The sequence below is a fragment of the Rhinoderma darwinii genome, chromosome 1 (assembly GCF_050947455.1).
Source record: "Rhinoderma darwinii isolate aRhiDar2 chromosome 1, aRhiDar2.hap1, whole genome shotgun sequence".
Lineage (NCBI taxonomy): Eukaryota > Metazoa > Chordata > Amphibia > Anura > Rhinodermatidae > Rhinoderma > Rhinoderma darwinii.
This window is the reverse complement of record NC_134687.1, coordinates 403,171,437-403,191,686: the sequence shown is the minus strand read 5'-3', so window position 1 is coordinate 403,191,686 and position 20,250 is coordinate 403,171,437. Positions and strand designations below refer to the sequence as shown.

Here is a 20,250-nt window from a genome sequence, read left to right as displayed (position 1 = left end):
TACTGACGCAGAGAAGGCGTTTGATAGGGTCTGTTGGGAGTACATGAGAGCTACCTTACTTAAATTTAATTTTCCTCCTGTGTTTATTGATGCTATATTTTCTCTATATACCTCCCCATCTGCTAGAATTCAAGTGAACGGTTCTTTGTCAGATTATTTTTCTATTACAAATGGAACACGTCAAGGTTGCCCCTTGTCCCCGTCTCTGTTCTGTATGGTGATGGAGACATTACTTGCGAAATTACGACAGACCGTTGGGATTGAAGGATTGAAGATGGGGAGTTATACTCATAAACTGGCAGCCTTTGCGGATGATTTGCTATTGATGATTACAAATCCACTTGAGGCCTTTCCAAAAATAATAGACGTCTTTAATGAATTTGGAGAGATATCTAACTTTAAGATTAATTATGATAAGTCGGAGGCCTTGGGTATTAATGTACCGGTTGGTCAGCTGTTGGTTCTGATATCTATGTCGCCCTTTAAATGGCCTTCGCAGGCTATTAAATACTTGGGGACAATGATTTCAGCTGATGTTTCCCAGCTCTTCGTACTTAATTTTAAACCCCTCCTCTCCAGGATTCATAGATATATATCCCAACTGAACATACCTTATGTCTCTTGGATAGGACGGAAAAATTTATTGGCGACTTATGTTCTCCCACAAATCCTGTATATGCTGCAGAGTCTACCTATTGAGCTGCCAAATAGCTTTTTCAACAGTTTCAGGAGTCTTTTTGTTAAGTTCTTGTGGAAGGAGAAGCATCCCAGGTTGGCTTATCGGCTCCTCACTCTTAAAAAAACGCAAGGAGGGATGGCATTGCCTGATTTAAAGACATATTATGAAGCGGTCCAGTTGTCTCGATGGTCACAATTAGCTAATTTGTCTATAGGAACTCTTCATCTGGATATGGAAAGAGCGCTCCTCTCGGAGGACTTAGCTCATTTGCTGTGGGTGAAATTACCATTACCTCCACCAAAGGTATTGGTTAGTGTACTGACTAGGGGAATGCTTAAAGTTTGTCAGAAATCGGGTGCTTTGGCCATGTCTAGTGGAAATCTTTCTTCATTGGCTCCATTGGCTGTTTTACCACATTATGTAAATAAAACGCAAAGTATGAGTTCTTCAATGTGGCATACACTTAAAAATTATAAAGTAGCGGAGATATTAGGTGCAGCAGTTCTACCTGAATTGGATGTTCTTAGGACAAGACTTAGGGGAAATGATCCGAATCCTCCTATTCATAAGGTTAAGGTCCCCTTTCTACATCAACTCAATTTTAAATCAGTATGTCGTAAATTTTTGTCAACTAATCTAAGCTTATATCCGGACCCTACGTGGCTTGAAAATTATTCTCTCTTACCCAATACCCCGACCAAGCTTCTGTCTAAGATACATTCTGGTCTCCTCCTACAACGAGCTCCATCTAAACCACATTTCATTAGAGAATGGGAAGTCGAGCTGGGCTCCATCTTCTCGCAAATGGAGATTGATCTGATACTCTCTTACTCTCGGGTTCTCTAGATGTGTGAGGTACCAGGAAAATTCGTACAAATTGGTGACAAGATGGTATAGGACACCTGCTTATCTTTATAGAATACATCTAGTTAGCACGGACGTTTGTTGGAGATGTGGCCTGGAGACAGGGACGCTTGCACACATATGGTGGTCTTGCCCTAAAATTAAGAATTTCTGGAAGGAGGTGGAAATAGCTATAGGCAAGATAACAGGAAATAATATCCGGTTAACCCCGGAGTTGGTTCTGTTGTGGTTACCAGTGAAAGATTTTACGCCTTCGAAAAAGAATTTGATAACTTTTATGGTGGCCACTGCAAAACTTCTAATTCCCTTGTATTGGAGGAAAACAGATCCCCCTACGATAGAGGTCTGGTGGTCTAAAATGCACCAACTATATAGACTGGAGGAGTTGGTAGGCTGGAATACTTTCACAAGGGACAGCTTTCTTAAGACATGGCAACTTTGGAAGCAATACCTAGAAAATTTATCCAGAAACAACTCTAGAAGCCCTGTTGTGCTAAGGTAAATTAATATATAGGGATTACGGGATGAATAATTTCTATACCATGATACTGGATTTATTTTGATGGACGAGACCAGGGACGCAGCAAAGTGTTGACATTCCACATTTTTTCCATCACCAGGGAGACTGTATGTTTTTGTTTTGTATCTATCCTTTTGTGTAATATTATTTTCTATCCTTTATTTTGTGTTGTTGTGAGCACACAGTAGGTTACTGATATTTGACTTGTAATGCATGTCTCTGTTTTTCTTTCACAATATATTTCATGAAGATATGTCGGGAATTATCCCTTTCGCTCAGAGACAATCTTACTAAAGATATTTGAATTCTTGTAACCAGTGGCGTAACTACCGCCGTAGCAGCAGTAGCGGCTGCTACGGGGCCCGCAGCATGAGGGGGCCCGTGTCGCCCGCCGGCACGGGCCCCCACCATGGCCGGAGGCTCCGCTAGCAGCCGCTATGGCTGCTACAGCGGGACGCCACTGAACACTACGGCAGAGCAGGGAGGTATCTCCCCGCTCTGCCATTAACTGGTTCCCGACCGCTGACTGTATTTTTACGGCCAGCGGTCAGGGTCCTTAAAACCCGAGCCATAGACTTTCTACGGTTCGGGTTTTAACTTGCTGCCCACGCGATCGGGCAGCTGAATGTCGGGTCTCCGGCTGTCAGTGACTGCCGGGGACCCTGAGGAGAGGATAGAAGCAGCTTTCGCTGCTTCTGTCTTCTCCGATCACTTGTACACAGCGCTTAATGCGCGCTGTGTACAGGAATAGAGACAGCAGCAGCGGCGCTGTCTCTATTCCTCCCGGTGATCATGTGACTGGTCACATGATCGCCGGGTGCCGTTAGTGGCAGACTGTTGCTGGGTCTTACTAGACCCAGCACAGCCCTATTAGTGACAATCGTCACTATGAGAGGGCTGATTTCCCTTGTAACTGGGGCTGCTGTGCAGCTCCAGTTACAGTGGAAAAACATGGTGTAAAAGAAAGAAAAAATATATATAAAGTTCCCCAAAGGTCTTCTTTGACCTTTGGGGGACAGACCATAGTAATAAAAAAAGAATAAAGTAAAGTGCAAAAAAAATATAAATAATAAATACACATAAAATACCCACGCCAAAAAAAATACCGTTCCCCCCGCCAATCATTGTTGTAACGCTAGCGCTGACCCAATTACCCTAATATAGACATGTAATATATAAAAATTTACGGTAGACAATGACGATCACAAATAAAAGGTCTATTTTAGGGTAAAACTATGTTATTACCAAAAAATAAATAGCTGAAATGTAAAAAAGCTTATTTTTTTACTATTATTTTCAAACTTTATGAATAAAAATTCTAAAATAGCAAAAAAGGTGTGTATAAAAACGATAAAAAATGAAACCTGCATTGTCTACGGAAAAAACTTCGCAAAAATCACGTCGTTAGCCCAACAAATAAAAAAGTTATAGCAATTTAACTAACACGTGCTAAAAATGGCTAAACGGTGTCTGGTCCTGAAGGCGCAAAATAGAGCAAAAGACATGTATCCCCTCTCCACAGGATCTCCACAGGATAGGGGATACATGAGTGATCGCTGGCATTGATAGGGAGAACGGGGGACTGAAAGCCTCCTGAAGTTCTCCATCACAAACCTCGGACTTCCGGGATCTGTGTCGGCAGCTCCGTAGAAATGAATGGAGCGCCGGGCGCGCTTGTGCGCATGCGTGACCAGCGCTCCTTTCATTTTTATTGAGCTGCGCAGACGCCGGAAGTCAGAGGTTAGTCATGGAGAAGTTCAGGGGACTTTCAGTCCCCCGTTCTCCCTATTGCTGCCAGCGATCACACATGTATCCCCTCTCCTGTGGAGATCCTGTGGAGAGGGGATACATGTATTTTGTAGGACACACTGTAGGTCGCATTTTTTTGAGAGGGGTGACGCTGTATGGCGTTCCCTACAGGGGGGGGGAACTCTGTATGGCGTTCCCTACAGGGGGGGTGGCTGTATGGCGTTCCCTAGAGGGGGGGAGCTGTATGGTGTTCCCTACAGGGGGGGCTCTATGGCGTTCTCTACAGGGGGGGCTGTATGGCGTTCCCTACAGGGGGGGGCTGTATGGCGTTCTCTACAGGCGGGGCTGTATGGAGTTCTCTGCAGGGGGGGCTGTATGGCGTTATCTACAGGGGGCTGTATGGCGTTATCTACAGGGGGGCTGTATGACGTTCTCTACAGGGGGATGTATGGCGCTATCTACAGAGGGGGGGCTGTATGGCGTTATCTACAGGGGGGGCTGTAAAAAAGGCACTATCTACAAGGGGGGGGGGTTGTGTGACACCCAGGGGAGGGGGGGCCCCAGTCAAAAGTTTGCTATGGGGCCCAGTCTTTCCTAGTTACGCCCCTGCTTGTAACCTATTACATTGTAAGAATGTTATTACGATGGATGTAAGGACTGTTGTTCATGGTTGTTTTCTATGTTAATATCCTTGATAAAAGAGAATTTATAAAAAAAAGAAAGGGTGGGGATTGGGGGCCCCTTTCTTCGGGCTGTCAAGACAATATACCACAACCCTGAGGCACACCTTAAACTACCAACTACCACACTTCATCCTATACACATACGGAGAGGTACTAGACAGGGCTGTCCCCTCTCGCCAGCTTTATTTGCACTCGCTATGGAACCGTTAGCAGAACTCATTAGGTGTAATCCAAATATTACGGGACCGAGGGTTGGTAAAGGGGAACAAAAGATAAGTCTCTTTGCTGATGATCTCATCCTCACGCTCACTAAACCGTTGACTTCCCTCCCGAATCTGATGGCGGCTCTCGGCTCTTTCTCCGCAGTCTCGGGATTACGTGTGAATCAATCTAAATCGGAGGCCCTGTATTGTAACGCTCCACCTTCTCTGCAAAAACTGATAGAAATAAATTTTGGCTTCCACACCCAAACGCATTACCTCCCTTACTTGGGCATAGCTTTAACCCCCTCCCTTGATACAATGTACAAATACAATTACCCACCGGTATTTAAGACCATTAGGGCTGATATGGCGAAGTGGACTAAACTACCGATCTCTTGGATGGGTAGAATTAATACGATCAAAATGGTGACCCTCCCCAGATTACTATATTTATTTAGAACTCTTCCTATCCCCCTCCAGAAAGGTGATCTGCAACTCCTCCAGAAAGACATTTTAAAATTTATTTGGAACAATAAACGCCCCAGAATATCGACAAGTGTCATGATGTATCATAAAAGAGTGGGGGGGCTTTCGGTTCCCAATATACTACACTACTACAAGGCGGCTAGGGTGGCTCAACTGTTACTAACGCATCTTCCGCCAGATAGGGCACCGGTGTGGGTCTCATTGGAGGCGGCTCAAATTACACCTTATTCATGGGGCGCATTGCTGTGGATGGTATCTCTCCTACCGACTACGTTAAAGAATATCTCCCTTCTATCATATCACTCCCTCATTCTATGGCGATCAGTTAGATTCCGACAATGGCTGCAGTCCCAATGCTCCCCGCTGCTTTCTATGATTGGAAATCCGGGGTTCCCCTCAGGCCTTCAGAGCTCAAGCTATCGTTGGTGGTATTCCAAAAACCTAACAAAAGTCCATTACTTCAATAGGGCTGACCATCTGATTTCATATGCGCATTTCAATGAGGCCCATACCCCCCCTGCCCCTGAACATTATAGGGCTATCCAGATGTTTTTTCTTTTTTGCGCAAACTACTCCCTGCCCAAACCAAAATGACATACACCCTTTTGGAAAGAATATTAATCTTTTCGCCCTCTCGGCAGGGTTTGTTATCTATGGTATATAGTATTTTTAATACCCCACACCCCGATACCAAATTACCGTATATGTTGAAGTGGGAGGAAGACATGGGGGCCGCGCTCTCACCTGCACAGTGGAGACAATGCTGTGACACCATTAGTAAGGGTAGCTGGCAGGTATCCTTGGTTGAGACGTCCACGAAATTGTTACATAGAGCATACTACGTCCCGGCAAAGCTTCACGCCATATACCCAACGGTTTCGGCCGAGTGTTTTAGAGGATGTGCCTTAGATGGAACTATGTACCATACATGGTGGTCGTGCCCACGAGTCACAATTTTGTGGTCGGGTATCTGTACTTTGATCTCTAATATCTGCCAGTTTACCGTTCCAAAACGGCTTCCTACATGTCTACTGGGAGCCATTCCTCCCAGAATGCCGAACTCTAAATTTAAGCTTGCCCAGTTTATACTCTTAGCGGCTCGAATCTATATAGCGTCCAAGTGGCGTACAGCTGATCTAGATATCTCTATGGTTATTAATAGAGTCAATCGTATAGCTATATTTGAAAAACTTGAGGCTGTGAGAACTGATTCACTCCACCTCTATCGTACTGTGTGGGACCAATGGCTCTCCTCCCCTCATTCACCCGACTTTCAGTATACTATTACCCTGTAAATTGTGGTCCAACAATGTGACACTAGGCTCGCTCTACCGTCATATGACTAATATGTACAATTTTATGGCTCAGTTGGCTGGTTTATATTTTTCCATCCCTATGTCCCTCCAAATCCCTTACTTCCCTGTAAATGTCTCCCTGTTTAAAACAAGCACTTATTACTGTATCCTCCTGCGCGAGGATTGATTAAATATAATTGTATATCACATTTCTGTACCGATATACCAATAAATACCTTTTGAAACTAAATAATGATATATTGTAATAGTTCAGACTTTTACGGACGCGGCGATACCAATTATGTTTATTTAGTTATTTTTTTTACTATGCTCTAGGGGGAAAATGGGAAAAGGGGGGTTTTTTAAACTTTTAAATATTTTTTTACACAAAAAAAAAACAACTTTATTTAAAGAGGCTCTGTCACCAGATTTTGCAACCCCTATCTCCTATTGCAGCAGGTCGGCGCTGCAATGTAGATAAGAGTAACGTTTTTTGTTTTTTTTTAAACGAGCATTTTTGGCCAAGTTATGAACATTTTTATATTTATGCAAATTAGGTTTTCTAAAGTAAAACTGGGCGTGTTTAAAGTAAAAGTACAAGTGGGCGTGTATTGTGTATGTACATCTGGGCGTGTTTACTTCTTTTACTAGCTGGGCGTTGTGAATAGAAGTGTATGATGCTGACGAATCAGCATCATCCACTTCTCTTCGTTAACACCCAGCTTCTGGCAGTGCACAGACACACAGCCTGTTCTCGAGAGATCACGCTGTGACGTCACTTCCTGCCCCAGGTCCTGCATCGTGTCGGACGAGCGAGGACACATCGGCACCAGAGGCTACATTTGATTCTGCAGCAGCATCGGCGTTTGCAGGTAAGTAGCTACATCGACTTACCTGCAAACGCTGATGCTGCTGCAGAATCAACTGTAGCCTCTGGTGCCGATGTGTCCTCGCTCGTCCGACACGATGCAGGACCTGGGGCAGGAAGTGACGTCACAGCGTGATCTCTCGAGAACACGCTGTGTCTGTGCACTGCCAGAAGCTGGGCGTTGTGAAGAGAAGTGGATGATGCTGATTCGTCAGCATCATACACTTCCATTCACAACGCCCAGCTAGTAAAAGAAGTAAAAACGCCCAGATGTACGCACATAATACACGCCCAGTTGTACTTTAACTTTAAACACGCCCAGTTGTACTTTAGAAAACCTCATTTGCATAAATATAAAAATGGTCATAACTTGGCCAAAAATGCTCGTTTTTAAAAAAAACAAAACGTTACTCTTATCTACATTGCAGCGCCGATCTGCTGCAATAGCAGATAGGGATTGCAAAATCTGGTGACAGAGCCTCTTTAACTCATTTTTACTTTTTTTATTAGTCCCCCTAGGGAACTTCAACCAGCGATCGTTAGATCGCTTGCACGATATACTGCAATACTAATGTATTGCAGTATATGCAGTATATCGTGATTCTGACAGGCATCTATTAAGCCCTGCTGGAGGCGAACATAGGAGGAAAAGATGGCGGACCGGGGGGGGCCTTCATTAGGCCCCCAGGCAGCCATAGCAACCATCACCCGCTCGAGCGTGATGCCGCTTGTTACTCTGAAGTATCGGCTGTAACATACAGCCGACACCGGCATCATATGGAGCCCACTCCATACTTCCCCTACCCCCCGACTTTGGCGTATGGATACGTCAAATGTCGGGAAGGGGGGGTTAAATAAAAAAATCTGTAAAAATATACAAACAATTTGTCCCAAAACATAAAATAATATACACATATTTGGTTTTGCCACGACGTAACAACCTGCACAACAAATTTATCGTGTCATTTATGATGCTTGATATATGCTGTAAACATTTTTTTAATGGAAACTGCTTTTTTTCTGCCAACATAAAAATGTATATAAATTAAACGATAATATAAATGTAGCAAAAAATGGCACCTATATAAAGTACAAATTGTCCTGCAAAAACAAAGTCTCATACGGCGATGTCAAACACAAAATAAAAATGTTATGAGCACCGGGATGCAAAGAGGAAAATATCAAAAATAATTGTTCTGTCCTCGAGGCCAAAATTGGCCGTGTCTTTTAGGCCTCATGAACGCATCCTTCACCGTTTTCATGTCCGTTTTAAAACGGATCCGTGTGTTTGTTGTGACATCCGTGTGTTTTCCGTTGTCACTCCGCATCCGTTTTAAACGGACGTTGTGCTTCCGTTTGTCTTAAACGGTCTGTAAAAATCCATCTTGTGTGTTGAATGCTGGGAACTATGGCACGCCCTGCCGTTGCTTGGCAACGGATCCGTAAAAAACGGTTGGCACATGAATGACTTCCGTGTGCCGTCCATCGTTTTGTCGGACCCATAAGTTTCAATGGGTGAGAGGTAGGAGATAGGGCACTTATAATGTGGTGACAGAGTCTCTTTAACTACTTTTGTCTGATATTGTCTGTACACGCTGAATTGTAAAGTGCTGCGGAATATGTTGGCGCTATATAAAGATTAGAATTATTAATATGATACAACTTTAATTAAAAATAATAATAAATCGACATACACTAAGCCAAGAGCTAAAATAAGACTATAAACGCTAAAATAAGACTATAAACGCATCAAAAAATGCACTGTGTGGTGTGTGGCAGCTTTAGCTATGGGAAGTTCCCCGTGTAACTCCTTCCTACGGCAAAGAATCCTACTTAACCGCCGGAATACAACATCCAATGAGCGCCCACATCAGCAGCTTCTCTATTTCCGCTTCTTCCTGTTACCAGAGCAACAACACACCCAACTCTAACGTCTGCCACTTCCGCCTCGCCTCATAACTATCAGCATTGGACAGCGCCGTCGAGGCCCCGCCCTACTTTCTTAGACTACTCGGCTTCTCCCCTAGTTTCTGCCGTATGATGACATCACCTAGTAACCACCAATGCCCACGAAGCTTCTCTCCAAGCCCCGCCTACCGACCTCTGTCACTTGCAGTCCAGGAAGCGTCCGTCTTCTCGTATCTAGGCTTACCGCCCCGGCCTCTCCGATATCATGGCGGCGAGTCAGCAGTGGGTGTTGGTGGAGATGGTGCAGGCGTTTTATGAGGTAAGTTGGCTCATTGAACGTCTTTCTGTGAAGACTTGAGAAGGTCGGCGAACCCAGAGGAAGGGAGGCCACTTGTTACAAGTGTCACACGGTCAGTGTCCCGGCTTGCCACACGCGTCTCTGCCCAGCTCTCCCTCTCATTTAGAGCGCTGGTAACTACTTCAGAGGAACTTCCGTGTCAGGTGTGGTAAGCTGATAGTGACGTAACTCCTTCACCCAGGACTCCTGTATGTACCCCTTGTACCATGCAGTATCCACCCTCACCGGGCATGTCCATAATCTGGGCTTCATAGGAGGGGTTGCGTAAATTCTCTATGGTGAGAGACCTATAATGCGCAAAATGATCACAGGCAAAATGGTGACCTTTATCCTGTAGGAAGGAGCAAACTTCCTGGTCTCAGCATCGTTTAGTTTCACTCTGTCACGTTATTTCCACTACTTCAGTTGCACGTGTTTGAAGTTGCAGGATGGATAATTTTCCATCACTTTTACATTGCAACTTAAGACTCCTTCTACCCCTCCTGAAACCCCCTGTGGGCCACCACGTGCCACGGAAGGGGAAATGTAAAATGACACAAGATTCACTCCAGTGAGTTAGTTCTTTCCACCCCAGTGGGACTTATTCATTGCGGCAGCCCTCCACTCTAGTATATAGAGGAGGGTCAAGAGTGGGAGACCCCCCCCCCCCCCCTCCAATGTTGTCCTTGGGCACGATTATGGGCGTATTGGCAAGATGTTGCTATTGCTGATGTGTCAACCCCTTTTAAGGCCAGGATCACACACTGTTTTTGTGGCAGTTTTTGGCTCCGGTGTTTTTTTGTTTTTCAACACACAAAATATAATGGTGCACACAAATGCAGCACTGACATCGGCCCACAGGCCAGTAAATGGAATTACAGAGAGTACAAAGAATAACAACGTACCACTGAAATCAATAGTGATAAAGAAACTCTGGTATGAACCCTGAACCCGCAGCCATGCATAATAACCCGTAAGAGAACAGGAAAGAAGTGAAGAGAGGAAGGGGAAAGAACTGACCTGACGCACTGGGCCTAGTGATTATGCTCAAGAGGCCATGATGGTCCTATACTCCGGTTTTTTGAGCCAAAGCCAGAAGTGGAACCAAAAGGAAGGAAAGATGTAAAGAAAAGACTGACGACGTATCGCCTTTATTTTGTGTCCACTCCTGTGTTTGGCTCGAAAACCTGATCCAACAACTGCATCAGAAGTGTGTGTGTGTGTGTGTGTGTGTGTGTGTGTGTGTGTGTGTCTGATTTAAAGTTATTTATTTTATTTTTTTTAAATGAAAGATTACCCCTTTTATTATGGGAGTTGTGATCACTGTAGATCCAGCGAAGAGACCACTGCAGGGTAAATGTAGTATTACATGGCGGCACAGTCGCTCTCTAATAGAAGGCAGTCACACAATTTTTCACCTTCACTTCTATTGGAGTGTGACTCAAGCAGAGACTAGTCGCGTTATGCAGTACAAGTCACACAGCCCGCTTCTAGCTAGAAGTCGTAGTCCAGCCTTGGCTTAATGGCCCGTCATCAATTCTCAGTAGTTCGGCAGACGATTACTCTGTATTGATAGAACTTCCTGATGATGGATCATTTGTTCCATTTATGCAATTCCTAAATCTGTGAGTGGTTATTAATCTGAGGAATTACTCGCTCCATGTAGCATTCCTTTAGAGATTAGCTCTATTTACCGCTCTATAATCTACAGTCAGAGGGTAGTCCTGTTCTTAGGCTCACAAAAGGAATACATTCTTTTGGAGATATTCCTTTAAATTGATGGGGGTTATTGTGCGCTGGCCTCTATAGTGGGGCAGTTTATCCCAGTTTTACCTATTCAGATTCTGGACTGTGTGCTACTATGGTATGGACTACGTTCTCACATATATACAACTGCCTATTAATAAGTGGCCCTAATTCAATGTCTTCTTTTAAATCTTTATCAGCATTAAGTCCTGAAAAGAATACATTGCTATCTCTTTCATCAGCTACCAGGTTCAGATGTCTCGATTATCTTGTGTTCTTTCCGTGTTTTCATGGCGTTCCGGTCACAAGCGTGCACATGATGCACTTGTGTATATGAAGTCCTGGACCATCCAAGCAGATTTGTCACCTGAACATGCTCCCTGTCTGCAGGTGGTGTTTTCTGGGAAGAGATTAGCTGGGTGATCTCCCTGAATAATTGACAGCGCTTCTGTAATGTGTATTCTGGGAGGACTGTTGGTCACATAGTGAGGCTGCACTCACTGGCCCGGAGTGAGCAGGCATTTACAATACATTACAAGTTCTACTGAGTATTTCCCCACAAAGCTATACATCAATCTGCCCAGCCCCTTGTGCTCTATAACATGCTGCCTGCATATAGGGAGTGTGTTCAGTGTGACAGATCTGTTGTAATGTGCAGCTACTCTATACTTTGCATCAGTTTACAGTGATCTGCTTGCTGTGCCGGACTGAAGCCATTTAACGTCCCTGGTGAAGAATTACAGAGCTCCCCCATCCCGACTATCTTTCATCCGTGTGTAGCTGGCAGATCGTTCACAGACTGTGGTCATGTTAGTGGAGCAGCAGAAATTGTGATTTGCAACCCTGACCTGCATGTGGTTAGAATGCTGTGGCTCCTCGGGCAGCGTTATTTGGCATTACTGGTTCCTAATATTTACACTACTTTTTGTGTTTTTCCAGGCACCTGCCTATCACCTGATACTAGAAGGGATTCTTATCCTGTGGATTATTCGACTTATATTTTCCAAGACTTACAAACTCCAGGAACGGTCTGACCTTACAGAAAAGGTAATAAAATTTAAGCCAAGAAGTTATCCCAATGTATAGATGGCTGTGTTAATAGTTGAAGCAACACACTAAACTTTGCATAGTAGCTTGGTTATTTATGAAACCTTATCCAAGGATGGTCAAGGTGCTGTAGACCATGGGTGGCATGACTTTTCTTGGACGTGAGCTGCTTTTTGTGAAGTCTGAGCCAAGTGATCTGCCAAACAGCGATTAGGGTCTGACCCCTTAGTGTGGGAGAGCTATTATGCAGCGCATTTTATTCAAATGGAGCAAGTCATGGAGTTTCTTGTGTACCAGCATCAGATGCTTCCTCTACAGCCCTGATGCTATAATGAATGTGAGCACCATAGACGCCCTGAAATAGCACGCCAGCCACATTCGCACTCCAAAATGGCATGCTAGCCCCATCCGATCCCCCTTCTTACAACTGCTGGCGCCTTTAAGGACTGGAATTTAATGGGTAGTATCTGGCCAGTCATTTTCATTGACTATTTGACCATATTTGCTATAGACTTTACCAGTCAATAAAATCTAATCTGAGCCAATTTGACTTTTTCATTGATCTGATAATAAGAACTTTTTATGGACTTTTATAGACCACAACGCAGTTGTAGGTACCAGTAGTAAACTTCAAGCTGCACTGGCTTCCTGGCTAATGGGATTTGTTCAGCCCTGACTTAAACACCTGACCTCTTAGAAATTTCATTTCTACAAGCAATAATGATGTTGTGATGGAAGGGTGGTGTAGTCTGCCATTCATATACAGAGTCCAGACAGCACATTGGCCACCTTATTCCTCTGATTTAATCAGCCTTGGAATATAAGATATTACAAAATATTAGGTCACCTGTTGACAGGAGTAAAGCCACATTTGCAACTACCAGAGGGGGGGGGGGGGTTATTTCTTTTATAATGTATTGGTGTACCCCATATAGTAACATAATATGCAAAAAAACACCTAAAATTGTGAACAAGGTTCTTTTTTTCCCAATAAATGTTTTACCATAGTTTTTGTTGTTTTTCTTTTTTGTTGTATATATGAGTTATTATAAATTTGTGCTGTATATGTAGAAGGTAAAAAATAAAAACAACCTTCCTGTTCACTTAATATTTCATTCTGTAACTGGTTTTGCAGGAGAAGGAAGAGTTAATTGACGAGTGGCACCCTGATCCTCTTGTCCCTCCTGTCTCTAAAGATCACCCAGCTCTCAATTATAACATTGTTTCAGGGTAAGTGTCTGTATTTTGAGGATAGTGGAGGAGATGTATCAAAACTGGAGCAAATCATAAGTTGAATAGCTGCTCATGGCAAACAATAAAATGTCACCTCTCAAAGCAGTGACCTGATTGGTTACCGCAGGCAGCTACTCTTCTTTTCCTTTGCACCAGTTTTCATGCATCTCCTCCAGTGTGCTTCTTTCAGACGATGCGGACTGGAAAAAAACAAGTTAAAGTGGGAGAGACCTACAAACTGTAGCCGCCACATACTAAGTTATTACATCGTACTGTCCCCGGAAAGGCCATAAGATGTGCTAAATGAAACAAAACCCCAAATTCCAAGCCTGGTTTCCAGGTAATCCATTTTTGACCTGCTGACAAGCACACTTTCATAGCTCCATTAGGGCATCTTAGCAGGATTAGAACAATTTCCCCGAGTCATGGTAGTATCCTCTTGTACAGTATTTCCCTAATACATTATATATTTTAAATGTGCTCCTTCTATGTTATGATCTTACTTAAAGGGGTTTTCCAGTCCTAATAAATTGATGGCTATCAGTAGCTGATAGGTGAGGGGCCAACTCCCGGTACCCTCGCTGATCAGTTGTTTCAAAGGGGCCGCGGCCCTCGTACTAGCGCTGCTTTCCCTTTCATTTCAACCTGCTCGTACTGTGAAATGTCGAAACACGTGTAGCGGTGGTTTAAAATATTACAGCCTTCTTCAATTCAAGTGAATGTGAGAAGGCTGTAATACTGTGAACCGCTGCTACAACTGTCGGAGATTCACTTTGGGCAGGTAATGAATAAATGGGAAGCAGCGCTCGTAGGAAACAGCTGATCGGCGGAGGGGGGGGGGGTGCTGGGAGTCGGACCGCCACCGATCAGATATTGATGGATAGGACTAGAAAACACCTTTAAGATTATAAAGTACCCCAGCTACTTTTTCCTCCGCTTGATACAGGTTAAACAGATTTTACAGCAGAGCAGAATCTGTGGCAATAAAGAACATGTTGAGGATGTTAATATCTGCACTGTGTTCATTATTTCGCGTTCATATTTTCAGAAGTGTATAAATGGGGTATAAAGTACATACACCTCCAATGCCGGCAGAATGTTATCGCATTCTCTCAAGCCGTGCCCCACATATAGGCCCCATGTACACGACCGTAATTGCAGTCCGCAATTATGGACCCATTCACTTCTATTGTCCATGGACCCCTTCCCGTAAATAAACGGGAAGGTGTCCGGGCCGTAGAAGTGTACCGCGAAAGATAAGACGTATCCTATCTTATTCTTTTTACTGGCCGTGCTCCCATACTTTGTATGGGGGCACGGGCCGAAAATGAGGGCAGCTGTCTGCCGCGCCCGCAATCACGGGCCGTTATTATGGACGTGTGCATGGGGGCTTTTGGCTGGGTTCCCACGTAGGGTAAACGCTACTGGATTTCTGCAACGGAATTCTGTGTAGAAATTCCGCTGCATTTACAGTAGCAGCAAAGTGAATGAGACTAAGGGTATGTTCACACGGCAGCGTCCGTAACGGCTGAAATTACGGGGCTGTTTTCAGGAGAAAACAGCTCCGTAATGGCATGTTGAGGCGCTGTTTGCGGCGTCCATTACGGACGTTAAATGGAGCTGGTTTTCCATGGAGTCCATGCAAAATGGCTCCATTTACGTCTGAAGAAGTGACAGGCACTTCTTTGACACAGGCGTCTTTTTTACGCGCCGCCTTTTGACAGCGGCGCGTAAAAAAAATGACCGTCGGCACAGAACATTGTAAGACCTATTCACATGAATGGGCAGATGTTTGCCAACGCTTTTGAGCCGCATTTTCGGACGTAATTCAATGCTAAAACGCCCGACTTACGTCCGTAAATAAGCCGTGTGAATATACCCTTAGAAATCTCATGCTCACCCTGCAGAAAAAAATAGGTGCGGTAAGTGTTTTGCTTTGCGACTTTCAATTCCGCAGCATGTCTATTTATGCTGCGGGTTCTGTGTGGTGATGCTTCGTGTTTGGTCCATAGACTTCAATGGGGAGCATAAATTCCGCAACAGTTTTGTTGCAGTTTTTACAGCGGAAACACAGTAAAAACCGCTGGAAATCCATAAGTGCACATATACTTTTCTATAATCCATGTTTAACACTAAATCCGCAGGAGAAATCACAGCGTTTCTACAGCAATATGAGCAGGAAAAACGCACTATTTTATGCAAATTTATGTGATTCTTGAGATTCTACTGCAGATTTTCTGTTGCAGAAAATCTGCAGCGTATCCTGTGTGGGAACATACCCCTAGGCCCAGTTCAGAGGTTTTTTTTAGCGCTGATTTTGATGCGGAAACCGCGTTGGAATCGGCGCCAAAACAATGTCCGAAACCCCCATCCATTGACTTCAATGGGAGGCAAAGCTGTTTTTCCGTGGCGGCTTTAAGCCTCTCGCGGGAAAAATAAAGCGACATGATCTTTCTTGCTGCGGTTCTCCCTCAGACCTCCCATTGAAATCAATGGGAGTCAAAGAATGCGTTTTTTGCCCGCGGGGAAAAACACGCCAAGAAAGTGCAGGCAGGTCAAAATCTGCCTGCAAAATCCTCTGTGGACAGGGCCCATCTTCTACGTAATGTGACCGGCGCTGTAATGTTGATTACAGCAGTGTTTATTTAGAAAAATGATACATTTTGACGGAATTATGACCTATTTTATATTTATGCTAATAACTTTCTTAATGCCCTTAAAATTGGGCGTTTTTTAGCTTTTGACTAAGTGGGCGTTGTAAGGAAGTGTATGACTGCCAGAGAGGGAGAAAAATAATGTAATGTAAAAAAAAAAAAAAACAGTTTTTTTTCAATAAAAATTTTCTCTAAAAATAAATTTGTCTATCTGCTACACGACTACTTTGGCCACGCACGACACAGGTCGAGCAGCCAAAGATCGCTATGTCCCGTAGCCATTGCATGTAATAAGTCAATGTGGTTGTGTCGCAACGTGCAAGTTGCCACGACATGACATTTGCAAGAAATCCAAACTGTTGTGTCGCAGTTACTTGCAGGTCGCAACGCGACCACATTGACTTTCATTACTTGCGGTGAAGGCTATGGGGCATAGCGATCTTTGGTCGGACAACCTGTACACGGAGTATTTTCCAGGCAGAAAAAAAATGACCTGCCTGCACTTTTTTGCTGTGTTTTTTTTACCAAAGGCCATTGAGGAACGTGGGCGTAAAACTTTTTTTTCTGCCTCCCAGCCGCCTGGGAAAAAAGAACAATTTCGGCCGTATATTCGTGCTAATTCCAATGCGGTCTCCACGTCAAAATCGGTGCCAAAAAACTGTGTGAACTGGGCCTTAGGGTGACATTAGATGTGGCGGATTCACGGCAAATTTTACCTGCGGTTTTGCACAGGCAAAGTCTGCAGCGGATTACAGTACAAGGCAAGTAGATGAGATTTTACCAAACTCATCTGCATGCTGCAAACATTTTACACAGGCAGATTTTCAAATCTTTAAACGGTCGTTAAATTAATACCTTGGGGTCCACTTTCCATAAAATAATCATTTTTGGGGTGTCAAAGGGGTTTTCCAGTCCACAAAAATTGATGGCCTATCCTCAGGATAAGCCATCAATATCTGATCGGTGGTGGCCCGTTGCCCCTCCAATCAGCTGTTTACTGCTCACACTGTGAATTGCTGACACACTTGTAGCGGCGGTTCACAGTATTAGGGCTTATTCAGACGAATGGGATATACGACCGTGCAACTCGCGTGATTTTCATGCGCGTCGCATGGACCTATATTAGTCTATGGGGCAGTGCACACAGTTGCGTGATTTTTACGCAGCGTGAGTCCGCTGAAAAAGTCACGACATGTCCGTTCTTTGGGCGTTTTTAGCACGTCACGCACCCATTGAAGTCAATGGGTGCGTGAAAACCACGCATGCCACACGGAAGCACTTCCGTGCGACCAGCGTGATTCGCGCAACAGCTGTGGAAAGGATGAATGAAAACAGAAAAGCACCACGTGCTTTTCTGTTTACAAACATTCAAACGGAGTGTCGTAATGATGGCGGCTGCGCAAAAAGCACGCAGCCGCGCATCATACGGGGCTGTCACACGGAGCTGTCAAGTGCCTTTTGCGCGCGCAAAATGCTGCGTGTTTTGCGCGCGCAAAACGCACACGCTCGTGTGACTCCGGCCTCACATGATACACTTGAATGGTAGAAGGCTGTAATACTGTGAACTGCCTCTACAAGTGTGTCCGTGATTCACAGTGTGAGCAGTAATTGAAACGAAGGGGAAGCAGCGCTCGTACAAGCGCTGCGGCCCCTTCAAAACAGACAATCGATCAGATATTGATGGCCTATCCTGAGAATAGGCCATCAGTTTTTGTGGACTGGAAATGTCACATCATCTGTAATGGTCGTATGGTGTCAGCGAACCAGCTTTGGAAATGTTTTCTCTAAAAGCCAATTTGCTTACCATTCATTGTAAGCACCACCTTGCGCCCAGCAGATTTGGTATCGTTTAAGTCGGCAGAAATTGACAAATATGTATTCAGATGTGTTTACCCAGTGGCATGCACCAGATGTAGAGAAAAAAAAAAAATCGCCTAAAATCACACATTCACGTTTTTTCCAACTTTTTTTTTTCCCTATTTTTTCCTTCCATATTTAAAAAAAAAATAAAAAATTATTCAATATATCTTTTTTTTTTTTTTTACACAATAGGGAAGCCCAATATGTTCTGAGAAAAAAAAAGACCAAATACATGTAGGTTGGAAAAATAATTGAACAATTTGCTTTTAAATTAGCACATGGCTGAAACTTAAAACATGGGCCTGGTCAAGAAGTGGTTAATTTAATTTTTTTATTCAGCCATTCTTTTTCTCGTCCGTTAATACAGCAATATTTTCTAGTTTTATATACACTTGTTTTTACCAACTGTGACTGGAATGTTATTTAACCCCTTAGTGACCACCAATATGCCTTTTCACGTCGGTCACTAAGGGGCCTCAGGCTAGGTGGTCGCCTTTTCACGGCGGCCCAGTCTAAGCCCTGCACAGGCTCCTGCTCCAGCAGCCGCGATCGAACTTCGATCGCGGCCGCTTAACCCGTTAAATGCTGTGGTCAATAGCGACTGCTGCATTTAAATTATTTACAGAGGGAGTGAGCTCCCTCTCTCACCTATCGGCGGCCTGCAAATGCAATTGCGGGCCTCTGATGGGGTTCCATGGCAGCCGGGGGTCTGATAAAAGCCCCCATGTCTGGGGCCGGAGGCACGTCGTAATAGATTGCCTGTCCGTTTTACACTGAAAGGCAATAATGCTCTGGTATACGAAGTATACTATGCGATCTTTAGATCGCTGCTATAACGCTTTGGTAAAGTCCCCTTGTGGGACTAAAAAAAAAAAGTCAGTAATGTGAAATAGAAATTATTAATAAAAATGACAATAAAATAAATCATTTTTTCCCATTAAAAAGTGGTTTTATTTAGTAAAAGTGTAAAAAAAAATAAAAGTACACCTATATGGTATTGTTGCGACCGTAATGACCCAAACAAAGTTAATATGCAAGGTCAACACCGTAAAAAAAAAACAAACGCCAAAAACAATGGCGAAATTGCAAATTTTTTCCATTGCCCCCCAAAAAAGTCATAATAATAGTTAATGAATAAGTCCCATGTACCCCAAAACAGTACCAATCGAAACTACGTCTTGTCCCGCAAAAGAAAAAGCCCACGTATCACTAAATTGACGGAAAATAAAAAAATTACGTCTCTTGAAAAGCGACGATGCAAAAACAAATAATTTTAGTTCAAGAGTTTTTATTGTGCAAAAGTAGTAAAACATAAAAAACCTATACATGTGTGCTATCACCGTAATCGCACCGACCCGCAGAATAATGGTGTAACTTCTGAGGTTTTTTTTTTTTTTTATTCCCCCCCCCCTAAAAAAAAAAGAAAGTTAAGAGTTAATCAAAAAATATGTACCCCAAGATTGTGCCATTACAAAGTACAACTAATCCTGCAAAAAACAAGTCCTCATACAGCTATGTTAACTGAATGATAAAGTTATAGTTCTTTGAATGCGAAGAAAAACTAAAAAAATAGCTTGGTCATTAGGGCCTAAAATAGACTGGTCAGTAAGGAGTTAAATATTTTCAGTAGTTATGTTATGTTTGCTACCACTTTCACATGACCGTATTTAGATCAGTATTTTGCATCAGTATTTGTAGGGCAAAGCCAGAAGAGCATCCAAACGTGAAAGGCTGGGTTCACACCAGCATTCGAAATTACGTTGTTCTGCACAGTCACAGGAGCAGAACAAGGGAAAAATCGTAAGCACCAGTTCCGCTGCACCACAGACACCAACGGTGGCCGACGGAACCCTTTGACTTTAATGGGTTCCGTCTGGGTGTCCGTAGTTTTACCGCAAACCATAGCGTCAGGCCGGATCTGCGATTGGGGCCCATGACAGTCTCCAACGCAGATGTGAACGAGGCCTAAGACTTATAAATATTTCCATTATTCTTTTTTCCATGTTTATTTTCCACTCCTGGTTTTTCCTTAAATACGAGTGACTGCTGTATCCTTCACAAGCAGGAGCTAGTTCCAGCATAGCGCCGATATATCACTAACTCTGATCTCGTGGGTAC

General features: G+C 43.7%; 1 protein-coding gene across 1 annotated transcript in view; it reads left to right on the top strand.

Annotated features, from left to right (window-relative positions):
* The first annotated feature begins 9,417 nt into the window (after positions 1–9,417).
* The window catches only part of SPTLC1 (serine palmitoyltransferase long chain base subunit 1), an 89,179-nt gene continuing 78,346 nt past the window's right edge, over positions 9,418–20,250 (top strand). The window contains exons 1-3 of the mRNA XM_075828859.1: positions 9,418–9,574; positions 12,278–12,385; positions 13,521–13,615. Coding sequence (XP_075684974.1) covers positions 9,521–9,574; positions 12,278–12,385; positions 13,521–13,615 — 257 coding nt within the window. The 5' untranslated portion in view covers positions 9,418–9,520. The remainder of the gene's footprint in view (positions 9,575–12,277; positions 12,386–13,520; positions 13,616–20,250) is intronic.